Source organism: Phoca vitulina, unplaced genomic scaffold (genome assembly GCF_004348235.1).
Source record: "Phoca vitulina isolate PV1807 unplaced genomic scaffold, GSC_HSeal_1.0 scaffold10, whole genome shotgun sequence".
Lineage (NCBI taxonomy): Eukaryota > Metazoa > Chordata > Mammalia > Carnivora > Phocidae > Phoca > Phoca vitulina.
The window spans coordinates 7651135-7665885 of NW_022589713.1; the positions used below are offsets into that span (position 1 = coordinate 7651135).

Sequence of the window (14751 nt, forward strand, 5' to 3'; positions counted from 1 at the left end):
CCCTAAAAACCTCCACCTTCTCCCTGGACCTGTGGACACATAAATCCTATTTGGCACCTCTACTCGCATTTCTTAGGCGCAACTCAAACTTCAAATGTCTAAAACAGAACTCCTGCCTCACTTCCCGTTCCCATGTCCAAACCCACACCTTCTACTTGTCTATGTCAGTTAATAGCATTACCATTTATTCGGTTGCTTATCCTTGATTCCTTTCTTTCAACAAGTCCTATCTTCTATCTCCAGGATAGATTCCAAATCTGATAACCGCTCACGACCTCTACTGCTGCACCTTAGGTCGGGTCTCCGTCTCTTGCCACTGTGAATACTCCCTGCCTCTGGGTCTCCCTGCTTCCACACCTGCCCTCCTCCCTCCCCTCACCCCCTTATTCCTGCTCTTCAGCAGCCAGAGTGATCTTTTCACATCATGAAGGAGACTGTGTCCCTCTCTTACTTAACACTCCCCAGTGGCTTCCCAGGGAATTTAGAATTAAAAGCCAACTCCTTACCATGGTCAGTTGACCAGGACCCAGTGGGTGCAACAGCCTGATCCCAGTCTCGCAATCCCACTTCACCTCCCCTCACTCACCAGGCTCACGGGCTCGCTGCTGCCCCAGCTGTGTTCCTTTTCCCGGGAATGCTCTTCCCCAGATATTTATACAGCCACTTCCTTCCCGGCATTCAGGTACCAGCTTAGGTGTAACTGCTGACCACCCATATCCATTCACTCAATCACTCAAAATTCCATTGCCCTGTTTCGTTTCTCCATAGCAGCGCACTCTGTGAAAGTGCTTTTTGTTACCATTGCATAATAGCCCTCCAAAGGTCAGGGGCTTAACACAAAAATTTATTAGTTCAACTGCCTAGGTCTTGATGGGGTTGCAGTTAAACAGCAGCTGGGGTTGGAGTCACCCAGAGGCTTTTCTGGGCTGTATGTCCAAGACTCTTCCCTCCGGTGCCTGGTGCTCCTCTGGGTGGCCTTTTTCTCCAGCAGAGTAACTTGGACTTCCCGAATGATTGCTCAAGCCTCCAAGAGAAAAGACGTAGGAACGGCTGATCTTCTTAGATCATTCAGGTGGCCAAAGCAGTCACAAACCAGCCCAGGTTCCAGGGGACTGAGGAATAAATTCCTCTAAAGGGGAAGTGCCATGTGTGTAGAAGGAGGGAAGGAATTGATGGCGGCCATCTTTGGAGATAAGCTATGAAATTTACTGGTTTACTTGTTGTCTACTTACTCCCTTTAGGTTATAATCTCCACGAGACAACAGGAGCCTTGTCTATCTTGTATCCAGCACCTAGAACGATGCCTGGCACATACCAGGTGCTCAGTAAATACGTTAAGGAGCACTTGATAAATGTTCAGGAAACTGAAATGGCCTGAATTAAACTTGCCCAGATTGGTCTTGCCAGGTTTGCTGATGCTAAGCCTGCTGATGCCTCACCAGATAAGAGAGACCCTACATTATAAAGGACTTCATTTCCTCTGCAAACAAGAAAAACTTGCCCTGAACACAAAATCTAGAAATAGATTTGGCATGTTTTCTAAGTGGAAAATATTTCTCGTATCACCAGAAATTATTTTCCCACAGCTTGTGCGACATCAAAATATTGAAATTGACTGAAAATACCCCATTTTTTAAATCTTGGTGTGGACTAGAAACAATTTTTTTCTTTTTTGGAGCAAAGGAAACAGAAATAGTTCCTGATGTTTGAACTCCCTCAGATATCCCCAAACTGAAAATGTCATTTCAAGACAGATTAAAAAAAAAAAAATACTACTGAGAAATGTCATTAAAAGTTTGGTCATCAACATGTACAGTTTTTGGTTATGAAGCCAGTACTTGTTTATTTAAGTAATTACATATGACCAAGGGCAGAAAAAATTCCCTCAAATCTCCTCTTTGTTGGTCTTTACTGGTGAGTTCTACAGAATAATCCTGTGTTTAAACCTTTTCCTAAATCCCTTGTAAATTAGTAAGTGAGAATGTATTCACCTGAAGGATTTTAGTGATTTTTGAAGTTAAAAAGGATTTAATTTTTGAAATTACATTCACAGACTACCACTGATGAAATTTCTTCTAATCTTTGTTTTATCTTTAGTTTTCCCAGATTTGCTCCAAGTGATCCCTGTGAGCATCCACGTCAATGTCATCCTCTTCTCCACAATCCTGGTCGTTCTAACCATGGTGGGAACAGCCTTCTTCATGTACAATGCTTTTGGCAAGCCCTTTGAAACCCTGCATGGTCCACTAGGGTTGTATCTTTTGAGCTTCATTTCAGGTGAGTACAAAATTCTACTTCTACTTCAAAGTACTTCTACTCTGACACAAAGACAAATGTGCTTTCCAAGGTGTCAAAAGACAGGTCTACCTAAATATAAAGTGACAGTACATAGACATGGATGTCCATTGTAGCATTATATATGATCGCCGAAGTGGAGAAAAACAGAATTATCCAACAATAAGGAATTCGAGATACACATTGTGATAGTCTATATGGATAAATGCTGGCATTAAATTATATCTTTGAAGATGTAATCAAAAGGATGCATGCTTGTATCAAAAAGTTAAGTGAATAAAACTGTGTATAAGATTTTATAAATATAAGATTTATAATCATAAGATTTTATGAACCAAATTTGATTATATATAAATATAGACAACATATATAAATATTTATATTGTACATATGCTCTTTCTAGCCTCCATATAGATACACACACACACACACACATATATATATATATAGAGAGAGAGAGAGCTCATCTATTCTGTTCGTGGTAGTTACTTCTGAGCAGTGAACTTATAGGTGATTTTCTTTTTCTTATACTTTTTAATATTTCCAAATGTTCAATAATGTGCATGTATTTATTCACAATCAGGAAAATAAATAAAAATTATCCAAAAAAAAATTATCCACTGGCTCCATAAAGAGCCAGTGTTCTGCCCACATGAGTTGTCATATTCAGGCCTATAGGTACTTTGTGTAGCCTAATGATAGGTGTATCTGAGAAAAAATAAACTCTAAACTCAGAAATGGGTTCATCAGTAACATGTCCTACTCAATAACCAAGGCTGATGGAAAAGAATAGAAACTCCAGATAATGCCACAGGGTGCTTAGGATATTTTTACCGGGAGAAAAGAAACATGGGAAAATCAAAACTGTACGTGTAACTTGCATGTAGCCATTCTTGTATTGGAGGTCTCTGATTTCACCCCACTTCAAACTTACAAAACAACTTAGTACTTTGTCATATTCCCAGGAAGCTTCCGCAGCGCTCTTAAGGATTCCATGGGGAGACGAGAGAGATTACAACTCACACCAGCAAACAGTAGATTGAAAATCCCTATTAGTCTGTTTCCTTCCCCGCTGACATTGCCCTTTGGCTGCCCCCGGGGCCCCAGGCCCTTGTGTGTCTGGCCACTGCTCCCTTTCCCCAGCACAACTCAACGCCAGCCACAAGCTTGCCGAGCTCCCTCTCTAGAAAACAGAGCCTTGGGTCAACAGGGGCTCCCTCAGCTCGCAGCGCGAGACAGCCTTCACCCATTCAGCCTTGAGCACACTTCCTCAAGTCTTACCTCTTCCACATCTTGCCAATCAAATAATTCACTTCACCAAAGCAGTTCTCTGTCCAGTGGGAGTTCTGTCTCTCACAAGCAGATAACACAGTTTCCAATCGTGCAGAAATGGTGACTCTGGGAGGGCAGAGTCTGTCTTTCTCATCTTTGTATCTCCAGCATGAGCATCCGGCATGAGGCTCCGCATGCAGTGAGCAATTCAATACGTGTTTGCGCACTTGAGAAAGCAAACCCAGAAGGAGATGTTCACTTGGGCACTCAGTACAGTTTAGAGAAATCAGAATTCCAATGGGATGGGATGAGCAGAGCGGGCCCATGGAGGTGGTAGGACAAGAGCCGGAGAGGGGTGGAATGAAAGCTGTGAAGGAAGGCTGAGGGCTTTGAGATTAGGGCAGAGGAGCTAGAACACAGGTACAGGGTGTGGACAGACAGACTGAGATAGTGATTCAATGTCATGGGTAGGTCCAGGTGAGAAGTGGACATTGGCATTACCTCCCCGCCCCCCCAACATACCAAACCAAACCGGTAGACCTGGGCGGCGTGCTATTTTAGTGAAGGCCATTAAAGCAATCAGAGGCCAGCCAGAAAACAGAATACACGCTATTTTGACCAGGGGAATATAAGGTTCAGCAGTGGTTATTTAAGTGGGGTCCCCCAGACCAGCAGCAGCATTTGCCTCACTGGGGAACTTGATAGAAAAGCAAATTCTCCGGCCCCACCCCAGACCTGCTACTGCCTCAGAAATTTGGGTAGGGTGGGGGGTGGGGGGGGTGGGGCAGCAATGTGTTCAACAAGCCTGATTCCAATGCAAGCTCAGGTTCGAGGACCAGGGCTATCAGGAACTGATGAAACAGGTGTTAGAGGACTGGCGACACGAAATGGAGACCCTAGGCTGACTCAGAGATGATAATCTCAGAAAGCAGCTACCATTCCCAGGGCTGGAGTCAGTAGCCCCCACGTGCTTGAGAGAGGCCAGGGCGCTGGGTGTCAGACCTTTGAGGAGGTGACACTGTCGCGTGACACCAGCGGCGGCTGGGAGGGGGGAAGGAAGGGCTTAGGAAGCCCCCCAGGGCTGTATCCCGCTCGTCCTCCCCCCCCCCCCCCCAGGGCTGTGTATTGACAACAGAACGGGAAGCAGCTGACAAGGCAGAACTAGAGTCGGGGTAGTCTTGACCCAACATCACAAAGCACAGGGAAAAAGCACTGGTTCGAAGCTGAGCTACAAGAGCTTATTAACTGGCACAACCATCTCGCACTCCAGCTTCTGAATGAAATTCAGAAGAGCAGCCCATTTGGAAGACAAATTATTTGACAGTTCTAACGGAGGACCGAAATACCAGTATTTGAAAAGCAAGATGACTCAGAAAATGCAGAATTTAATCCAAGTCCCAGATCTTATCTCAGCCCTTGGCCAGGTCTAATGAAAAGAAAACCTGAGCACAGAAATATATGCGGGAACACACAGACCCTGTGCTTACATTATATCTTATTTATCTTTGAACTTTTTGCAAAAGCAGGTCCTCAATAAAGGTTTGTGGATGAGGAAGGAAGAGAAGGGTCGGAAAAGAAGGAGCCAGGTCCAGATCCATCTTGCAGAAGAAAAAGGCATAGTATTTGTAGCTTATCTGCTTTTTTAAGCCCCAAATCCTTATTTTTAAAAGACCAAAAATTTCAGCAACTTTTAAAAAACTGTGCACAAGAACAAAACATGTTTAAGGGTCAAATGGCCTGATGGTTGGTGACCTTTGGGGGTAAACAGATCACTCTTGAATCACAGACTACCTCCTTCTGCTTCAGTCAACATACAGTAACCAGAAGGCCCTGGCATTTTGGAAGTGTTTATCTGAAGTTGTAAAGTTCACGGAGATCCCAGCTCTACACCCTAATTGTGGACGGATGAGGATTTACAGCCTTATCACAAACACTGTAACTCTGAGCCAGTAGATTCACACACAAAGAAGGGAGGGCTGTATTAGGAAGTCCTTTTGTTCCCGCGTGAGTCACACTCCACTGGAGACCCCCTTACTGGCCCACGGCGGCGGGGGGGGGGGGGGGGAGGTGTGGGGGTGGGCAGCCCTCTTTCACTGAGTCTCCTCCCCTGTTTCTCTGCCCAGGTGGCCTTCCTCACAGTCCGCAGGGAAAACTCCTTCCTCCTTGGACCTCCTTTCTCTTCTTCTCTCACTCACCCCTGGGTTCCCCAAGACTCCCCCTTTCCTTGTGCTGATATCATTCAGGTCTACTGTCTACCCCCTTGCTGGATGGGGACCCAAGGCTTGGCATCCTGAAGCATGAAGATGGGGGAGAAGGAAAGGGAAGGGGTCTTCCTTCCACACGGCCGGAGTCACAGTGCTCTGAGCATCCCCTTCTGTGTTCCAATGTGCACGCCAGACCCTGGAGACAAAGACGGAAAGGGAATAGACCTGCAGATGAGGCCACTAAAGGTTTCATTGCCACAGTGGGCTCATGCTATGGCCTGATAACATGTTGCTCTCCTGGACCAGATGTTGCTGCCGCTTCTCACGGCTTCCAGTTTGGTCCATCACATTCCTCAGCCTTCTTCGTGCTGCATTTCTGTCCAATGTCAATGTTCACAAGACCCATGCAACTCAGTCCATTTGCTCTTTCTCATGTTGCCAATTATAAACTAGATTTGAGGAATTTTTCCCCAAGTTAGGATTTTAGTAATACCTTAATGGTCCCCCTTAGTTCATTTTGGGCAGTGATTCTCTTTCTGGACTACACACTAGGATCCCTTGAAGAACTTTCTAAAAATGCTGACACCAGGCCCCATGCTATGCTAATTAAATTGGAGTCTCTGGGGGTGGAGTCTGGGTACAGGTGTTTTTTTAAGCTCTCTCGGTAATTCTAACGTGTGACCAGTGCTGAGAACTGTTGGCTGAGGTGAATATATTTCCCTTATTCAACAAATCCTGACGAGGGTTTGAGAGGCCACTGTGTGCCCACCATTATGATAGGCGCTGGTGCTAGATACCACACCTGCTTCATGGACTCTACAGTCTGGTGGGAGAGTCAAACAAAAGCATTCATAAGTAATGAAAGATGACAATCATTTCAATAAGGTGATAAACGTGCAGTTAGAATAGAGAATGAAGGGAAAGGGGGATGGGGCTTTGATGCGGTGGTCAGTAAGTAGTTCCAAAGATACAAAGGAGTTGAGGAACCCCAGAGACTTTCCCAAGGAGAGGAGAAAGCACACATGAACAGACTAGGGAAAGAGGTCGGCTTGCCGTAGGAATGGAAAGAAGGCCCATGTGCCTTGGAGTAGGTAATGAGGGAGAAATGGCCAGGAAAAAAAAAAAAAATCATTAGCAAACCTGTTGATGCCAGTTAATGTCATACCCCATGGTAAATCTTTTAGAATTGATTCTAATTGCATTGAGAAGCTTGCAAAAGATTTTTACGAAGATGTCGGAGAGCTGATTTACCTTGTAAGAAATGTCTGGTGAAAAGACTAGGCTATCGCCTTGGACATGGAGAGAGATGAAAGGATTCTAAAAACATTTTGAGAGTAAATCTAAAACCTTTTGCAGGTGGCTTAAGCAAGTAGACAGTGGTGGCATTAACCAAGATGAACAAGACAAGGGGAAGAACAGACTTAGAGTTTCGGGCAAGAAAGAGCTGGAAGGAGGAGCTTAGCACTAGAAATCAATGTTCTCTTCGTGCTGTGTCAAGTTTAAGACCCTAGGAGGTATCCGAGTAGAGATAGCAAGTAGCCAGTGGGATATATGAGTCTGGAGCTCAGAGAAGAGGTCTAGACAAAAGACATAAATTTAGGAGTTGTCAGGATATAGATATTATTTAAAGCAATGGAAATGGATGAGATCATCTAGAGAGAGACTGTAGATAGAGAAAAATTGGCGTGGGACCGATCCCTGAAGAACACCGTCAGTTCATTTTTGGGTTGAGGAGGAAGGAGGGGCCGGCAAAGACACTGACTAGGTGTGTCCAGAGAGGAGGAAGGAAAACGAAGAAGCCATGTTGTTCCTGAGGCTCTAAGACGGGGATGTTTCAAGAGTATGGCTGAATGGCGAGCGTTTCGAAAGCATAAATGGGAGAGGAAATGGGAGGGGAAATGGGAGGGGAAGGCAGAATGGGGCAAACAGGGTGGACAACACTTCCCTCAAGGTTTATAATACAGCAGGAGAGAGAGAGAGAGATGTATACAAATTAAGAAAGTAGAGAAAGAGAGAGGGACCCAGAGAAGAAGCAGCTGAGCATAGAAACAACTGGATCTATAGTTTCACAATGGCACATGGATATATGAGTGTCTGCCTTTCTATATTCCATTCTAGAAGTTTCCCAGTTGATGGTGGAGTCCCAGATTTGCAAGGAAAAGAGAGAAGGCTAGGTAGAAGACTTGCTGTGGATCAATCACAGAACATCCTAGATAGTTCAGTGAATACTCTCTGAAAATGATATGAAAGGTATTGACTCGGGCCTCTTAGAGGTGATGAAAACCTCCAAAATGCAGACTTAATGCAAATTGTATTTATTGTGTCTTCTCTTAAACAGAGGATCGTGTTATGAGTTATACCTAGCAAGGCAAACAAATACAATGACTGCCTTCTTTTAAAAGGGAGATGTTCCTGGGGAGCCTGGGTAGCGCAGTCAGTTAAGCATCTGACTTGATTTCGGCTGAGGTCATCATCTCAGGGTCATGAGACGGAGCCCTCCATTAGGCTCCATCCTGAGCGTGAAGTCTGCTTAAGATTCTCTCTCTCCTTCTCCCTCTGCTCCTCCCCCCTGCTCTCTCTCTCTCTCTCTCAAATAAATAAATAAATCTTTAAAAAATAAATAAGAGGGGGATGTTCTAATACAAGCCTAATTAATTATGATCATTACAACTGTGGCATAGAACATAAATAAGCACAGTCACACATGAAACACATAGACAGGAAAATAAAGAGCAGGACAAAAATAGAAGGAGGCTTACATTATACATCAGGTTTAGTACCCCTAATATCCCGGCCTCTGTACCATGTCTAGGGTATATTATTCTGCAACTGGTGGTCATAGACTATCTGGGTCTCGTTTCCACTTCCGTCCCTATGGAGGAGCTGCTACCCAAAGTCCAAGAAGCCGATACAGGGATGTCCAGGCATCAGCGTCACCAGACCTGAGGAAGGACAGGAGTGGTGCCTTTTCTGAAAGGCAGTTCAAATTAGAGAAAGACTGATTTTTTAGATCATCTCTTCTTTGCACAAACCACCGCTCTCACTGAAATGAAAATATTCTACAAGTTTCTCAATGAAAACATTCTACGAGTTTCTCGGCATAGACTCTAGAAAGGAGGCCCCAGAAGGAGAGAAGTAATACTAGCCAGCCCGTGATGGCAAAGGACCAGGGCTCCTGTTCTGAGGCGGAGGTGGCAGCAGGGTAGGAAGAGGATGGTGCTCCAGGTTACTCACGTTGAGGGGGCCAGAAAAGAACTGTCTGACTCACTGTGCCCCGTACCCGGCCATGACCCTGGGCCAGGAGATGCTCAATCTTGTTCCATAACAATGGCAAACAGACTCCCGTCTGATTCAAAATGTGCACGTGTGTCTTCCTTTCTGTTTGATCTAGAGGCAAAGCCCAAGTCCTTGCTAGGACCTCCAAAGCACCACCTGACGTGCCCACCCCATCACCACCCACCCCCACAGCTCACCTCTTACTCCTCTCTGCCTGGCTCTCTGCCTCTCTCTTGGCCCAGACCACCTACCTGGGGCCTCACACAGGCTTTTCCCTCACCCGGAAAAGCTATTCCCCTCAGATAGCTACTTTCTCATTCCCTGACTTCCTCCAAGAGGTGCTAAAATATCACGTTCTCCCTGAGGCACCCCCGGCCACCCCCTTCCCTGCTTTATTTATTCTCCTTCGTGCATGTCACACTTGATAAACACTAGAACATCCTTGCTTCTCTTGTTATTTATTGCCACTTTTCCACTGTCCCCACCACTGACAGCTCCCCGAGGACAGGGATTTCTGCGGGCGCATCCGGGGCTGTATCCCGGCACCCGCAACAGTGCGGTAGACCCCCGATGAATATTTGTTGAAGAAATGAGTAAAGCAGAAGCAGCTCTGGGCCTTTCCTGGCAACAAAGGGTAGCCTCCTTTTCTGAAAGGCAGTTCAAATTAGAGAAAGACTGATTTTTTAGATCATTTCTTCTTTGCACAAACCACCGCTCTCACTGACGGGACATTTGTAAAACCTAAGTCAGATGTGGGCTTTTCCACTCTGCAGTCCCGAAGACGAAGAGAAAAAGCTGGACCCAGCTGGTGGTGTTCCTTCGTCCACACCTACTCTTCGGAAACGCGTGACCAAATCGCTCCTCTTCACGATCTCAAAATCTACTCTTAGATATTGACTTGCTTTGCTTGTCCCTCTGCCCCTCTTCTAGATGGCAGCCAATGGTCTCCATACCACAGTGGAGCCAGAACTGCTCTCATTTGCGGACAAAATTATTGCTGGAGACCTCACCTTCACTAGCTGGCTCTCTACTGAGATTGCACGATTTCACAGAAAATTAGTACCTACACCTGCAAAGCCCTGGCTTTCCCACCCCCATTTATCATCTTTCAAGACTCCTTAAAGAAGGAAATTATCAATTTATCATTCTGTAGAGGAAATGGAATGCCTCTAATATTTGTCATCTATAAGAGAGTTTAAAGATGACGTGCTAGCTTTCTGGAAATGTTGGCCATCGTTTTAAATGGAATTGAAATTCTAATTTATTATTTCCCCAAAATACAATCTTAGTGATTAGTAGGAGAATGTATCCGAGCTGTTTTTTCACCCTTGAGGACACATTTTCGCTGAAACCCCTGGTCCCTGGACTCCCACGGATCCTGGCAGGATGTTCCCACCCCTGAAGGCATAGTCAGCTTCAGGGTCAGCCAGGGATGAAGAGGCAGCTTTCTTGTTGGCTGTGACCTTTGTTCCCTATATTGTAAGGGCTGGAGGAGAGAGGCATCCACTTCTGCAGCCCCAGACAGCCGCCAGAGGACAGTCATGAGTGCGCAGTGTCTAGCACATTACAAATGTTTGTTAATTGACTGGTAATTCATTGTGTGACAGCCGTATAACTCAGCTATCCTTTTCAGTCGGGGATTAACTCGGTAATCAGTCATTAAAGGGGGAAAAATATTACAGTACCAGCCAGATGGCAGGGCAATCAAACACATAAAGGAAAATGGCTGGTCTTTCAGTAAGATGCAAGGCAGCAAAACCTGGGTCCTGCGCCTGGTTTTGTTCCCAATTCTAGCTGGAGCAAGTCTTGGCAGGCTTTCCTACGTCTAATGTACTCTAACCTTTCTTACGAGCAGGAGCAGTGTTGGTCAGACGAACAGGTGAGGCAACTGTCCCAATGGCCCCCGCTGAGTTTAGACTCCTGGTATGCCTGGATCCCCGGGAAAAGGAAGAAGGAAGCATGCAGGCCTGATCCTAACATTTGTGAGGCCTTGAGCAAGGGTGTTAATGACAGCCCACCTACCCCATGTCCAAACATTTAAAAAATTAAAAGCTAATAAACTATTTAGTGAGACATGTTTTATCCTTCTGCCTTGACAAACATCTCTCCATAAGGACCCGGAAGGCCAGATTCAGATTTAGAACTCTGAACCCAAGTGTGGTGATGGAGGCCAGCTGGCCCCTGTCTGTCCACCTCCCTCCCCTCGCTTGGATCCACCCGCACTGTAATGGTATACACGTGTGGACATTCCCCTGAGTGCCCAAGCTCTGACCACGCCCTCGAAATAGCTGTTCCTTGGCCATCCTCAGGCCTCAGGGCTCTGCAACACCAGCCGAAAAGTCTGCCCTTGGGAGGACTGACCCAAGGAAGAGTAGATGCCCATGCAGTCCTGGAAATGTGCTCAGAGCTGTTTGGGGAGAAAATTCCCAGGTCCCGGGAGTCCGGTCTAGAGTGTGGGTCAGGAATGGGCTCATCCCATTGACTTCAAGGATTCCTCTCCTTGTGGGAAGGGGTCTTTCTAGGAGAGAGAGAGAGAGCAGCACCCTCCAAATGTGGGAGCCATAGCAGGAGCCCCCTTGCTGGGGACTAAAGGTCATTTTAGAAAAGTGCCAAGCCCTACTTGCACCATCACCTCCATCCCTTACACACCTCTCTCCATGTGCCTAGTAGCCAGGCCACAAAGAGAAGATACACTTCGTATGTATCTTTTGGTCTGAAAGTTGTAGTTATCCTTGGTCCCACATATCCTTGGTCCCACATGTCTTTTAGAGCTGTGGACAGAGGGAAGCAAAGACAGCCTAATGTCACAGTGAGTCGTTTCCCTGTGTGTCTCTTCATAGTCATGAGGGTGGCAGAAACTCAAGCTAGGTCGCTAAGCTCCGTCTCTGAAATGACAAGGGTGACCTCATGGTCAAACTCGCAGAATCCCAGACCATCCTCTCAACTACTGGACCGTGCACTCTGTTTTGGAGCTCGCATGCTTGGATGATTAGCTGTGGAGAAAGGCTGTGAGTCTGAAGATAGCCCAAGCAACCTTTACTTTAGGAATTTGAAATACAGTCTCACTATGACGCTGTCTCCTTCACAAAGTAGTACCTTTAAAATATTTAACAACTTGAAAAGGAAACCGAGCTTGAATTTTCCTTTCAAGCACGAAGGCAATACAGTGTTTCGCTTCTGTCTGAAATTCACCATCTCCTAGACAAAGAAGGCTCTTCTGGTAAAAGCAATGGCATTTTCTCCCCAATTTTCAAATAAAAGATAAAGAGAAAACAGCATTGCAGCCTTTTTGTTGGATCTAACAAGAAAGGAATAGTACGGTTTTGCCAAGGGAGAGCCCTGGTTTGAAGTTCAGAACACAAAAATAGGCTGACAAATTTTACAAAGGAATATTCTCAACTACTGCTCTAAGGCTGGCGAGAGTGAAGTTTCAAGAAAACGAGATCATTTGATTATTTGGGGGGATATATTAGGAGGATGATCAAGCTGATGGGTCAGTCCTATGCAAAATTCTAAAATAGAGGACGTGTGATTTCTCCTTCCCTGCTCACCCCACCCCTCACCCCTTACCCTCACACGATCAATTCTCTCCCTCTATCCCGGCCCAAACCCGGGCTTTGGGAAAAGAATGGGGCCACCATTTGCATTACAGCTCTTCATGTCCAGACCACTCTCCCCACACAGTCCAGCCTCCATTTGCTCGGCTGACTTTTCCTACAGCTACTTCCAAAGAACCTTCCATGTTGCTGCCCACCCTCTCAGTAACAGCCACCTATACCTCCCTCGCTGTTACACTCACTGCGATTGGTTTATAATTGTCTTACCCTGTCCGATCATACTCTCTGTTAGAGGAGAAACCACATGAATTTTCTTTAACGTTTAAATCTCCACCACTGTCCCGGTGCTCGGCACATAACAAGTCAAATGGAATAAATGAACAAGCCACTATGTTGCTGTTCCCAGGGTGTTTGAATTAACTGTAATTGAAGAGCAAAAAGCACTTACCCCTCCCAAAGGGGTTGTAAACCAATGGGAGAGTATTTGGAGGAATAAGGCACTGTGATGCATTCTTTTGGGTGGCCTATCTGATATAGTCAGGTTTTTTTTGGTGTGCGGTGGGGCGGGGTAAGGGATTATGGTAAGGACTTCCAAGATGAAAGGAATACATTAAATTCATAGGAAGAGCTACCAATTAGTAAGCATTTATATGTGTCAATTCTCGATGACAAATGTTAATCGGGCATCATCTTTATTATCCACATTTTATAGATGAGAAAATTGAGACTTGGAGATTAAAATTGCCTAATTTCACAGAGTAAGTGGAAGAATTAGGGTCTGAATCCAAATCGGTTTGACCTAAGTCAGAAGACCACCTAGCAAGTCTCCTATTAACCGGAACCCCAATGGCTTGGGATGCAACACTAGAGGTAGAAGTTCCTGGCATCCTGGCTATCCACTGTGCTCCCGATCTTGCTGCCTGCTTCTGCCCCCTGTGTCATCCACCCATCTGGGGGTCTCCCATTCTCCATCCTCAGTGGGAGAGGGCCTATCAGAATTTCCAGGCACCACTCAGTATGGAGTGCCCCTGTCCTGCAGAGAGCTCACCCCAGACCTCAGCTGCACCAGTTAAGATTAGATTAGGCTACCAATGAGTGGTAAATGGGGGGGAAATAATAATAGTGGACTAAACAAAATAGAGATTTATTTTTCCTTCCCATAAAAACCTAGAGTTTGAAATCCAGGGTTGGTCTAGTAGCTCCAGGTATCTGGGATCCAGACTCCTCCTTTCTTGTTTTTCTACAGTACATGGCTTGCATTTCTGAGGCCACCTGCTCCGAAATGTCTGCTGGAGCTCCAGCCATTGCATCCATATTTCAACTACAGGAAGGAGGAAGGGGGAAAAGAAAGGGCAGGCCTCTGATAGGTGCAGACTTCAAGGAAACGTTCCTGCCCCTACGTAGATCCCACCCCTCCTCAACCAAACAATGTAGCCTTTATTCAAGGCAGCCACACACCCAAGTAAAAATCCTGCGTTCTGTTAGAAACATGGAGCACAAATAACTGTTTGCCTCAACACCTTACCTATGGCTCCTTTTGCCCAGGGTCTCCTGTGGGCAGCTGTGGCTAGGTGGGAGCTGGAGGAGAGGGGAAGGCAAGTAGCCCTTCTGAAGGAAGCCCTAGGCCCTTTCATGAGGGGCCTGTATGACTGACGTTTTTCGTATGAGGCCTGTGAAGTATAGAGAAATTTGTTCTCTAAAAGCCCCATCATAGCCGTGGCTGCTTTGTAGCCTCATTCCGCCATTGTGCTCTTTTTTTTTTTTTTTTAAGATTTTATTTATTTATTTGACAGAGAGAGAGACAGCGAGAGAGGGGGAGTGGGAGAGGGAGAAGCAGGCTTCCCACCGAGCAGGGAGCCCGATGCGGGGCTCGATCCCAGGACCCTGGGATCATGACCTGAGCCGAAGGCAGACGCTTAACGACTGAGCCACCCAGGCGCCCCTCCACCATTGTGCTCTTAAAGTGCCCAGCAATCCAGCCTTCTCATCAGGCAGAGAGGAACATCTCCCAATCTTGGTGAGATCGGCCGGATTCTACCCTCCCCACCCCCACCAAGTCGTCTTCACTCAGAGACATAGCCCAGGCCCTTCCACCCATCAGTTGGAGAATCAGGCTCATGATTACCAATTTGAAATTATATATTTTT

General features: G+C 46.0%; 1 protein-coding gene across 1 annotated transcript in view; it reads left to right on the forward strand.

Moving 5' to 3' along the window:
* CLRN1 (clarin 1) overlaps positions 1 to 14751 on the forward strand; it is a 35327-nt gene that overhangs the window by 20190 nt on the left and 386 nt on the right. Inside the window, exon 2 of the mRNA XM_032408335.1 lies at positions 2098 to 2277. Coding sequence (XP_032264226.1) covers positions 2098 to 2277 — 180 coding nt within the window. The remainder of the gene's footprint in view (positions 1 to 2097; positions 2278 to 14751) is intronic.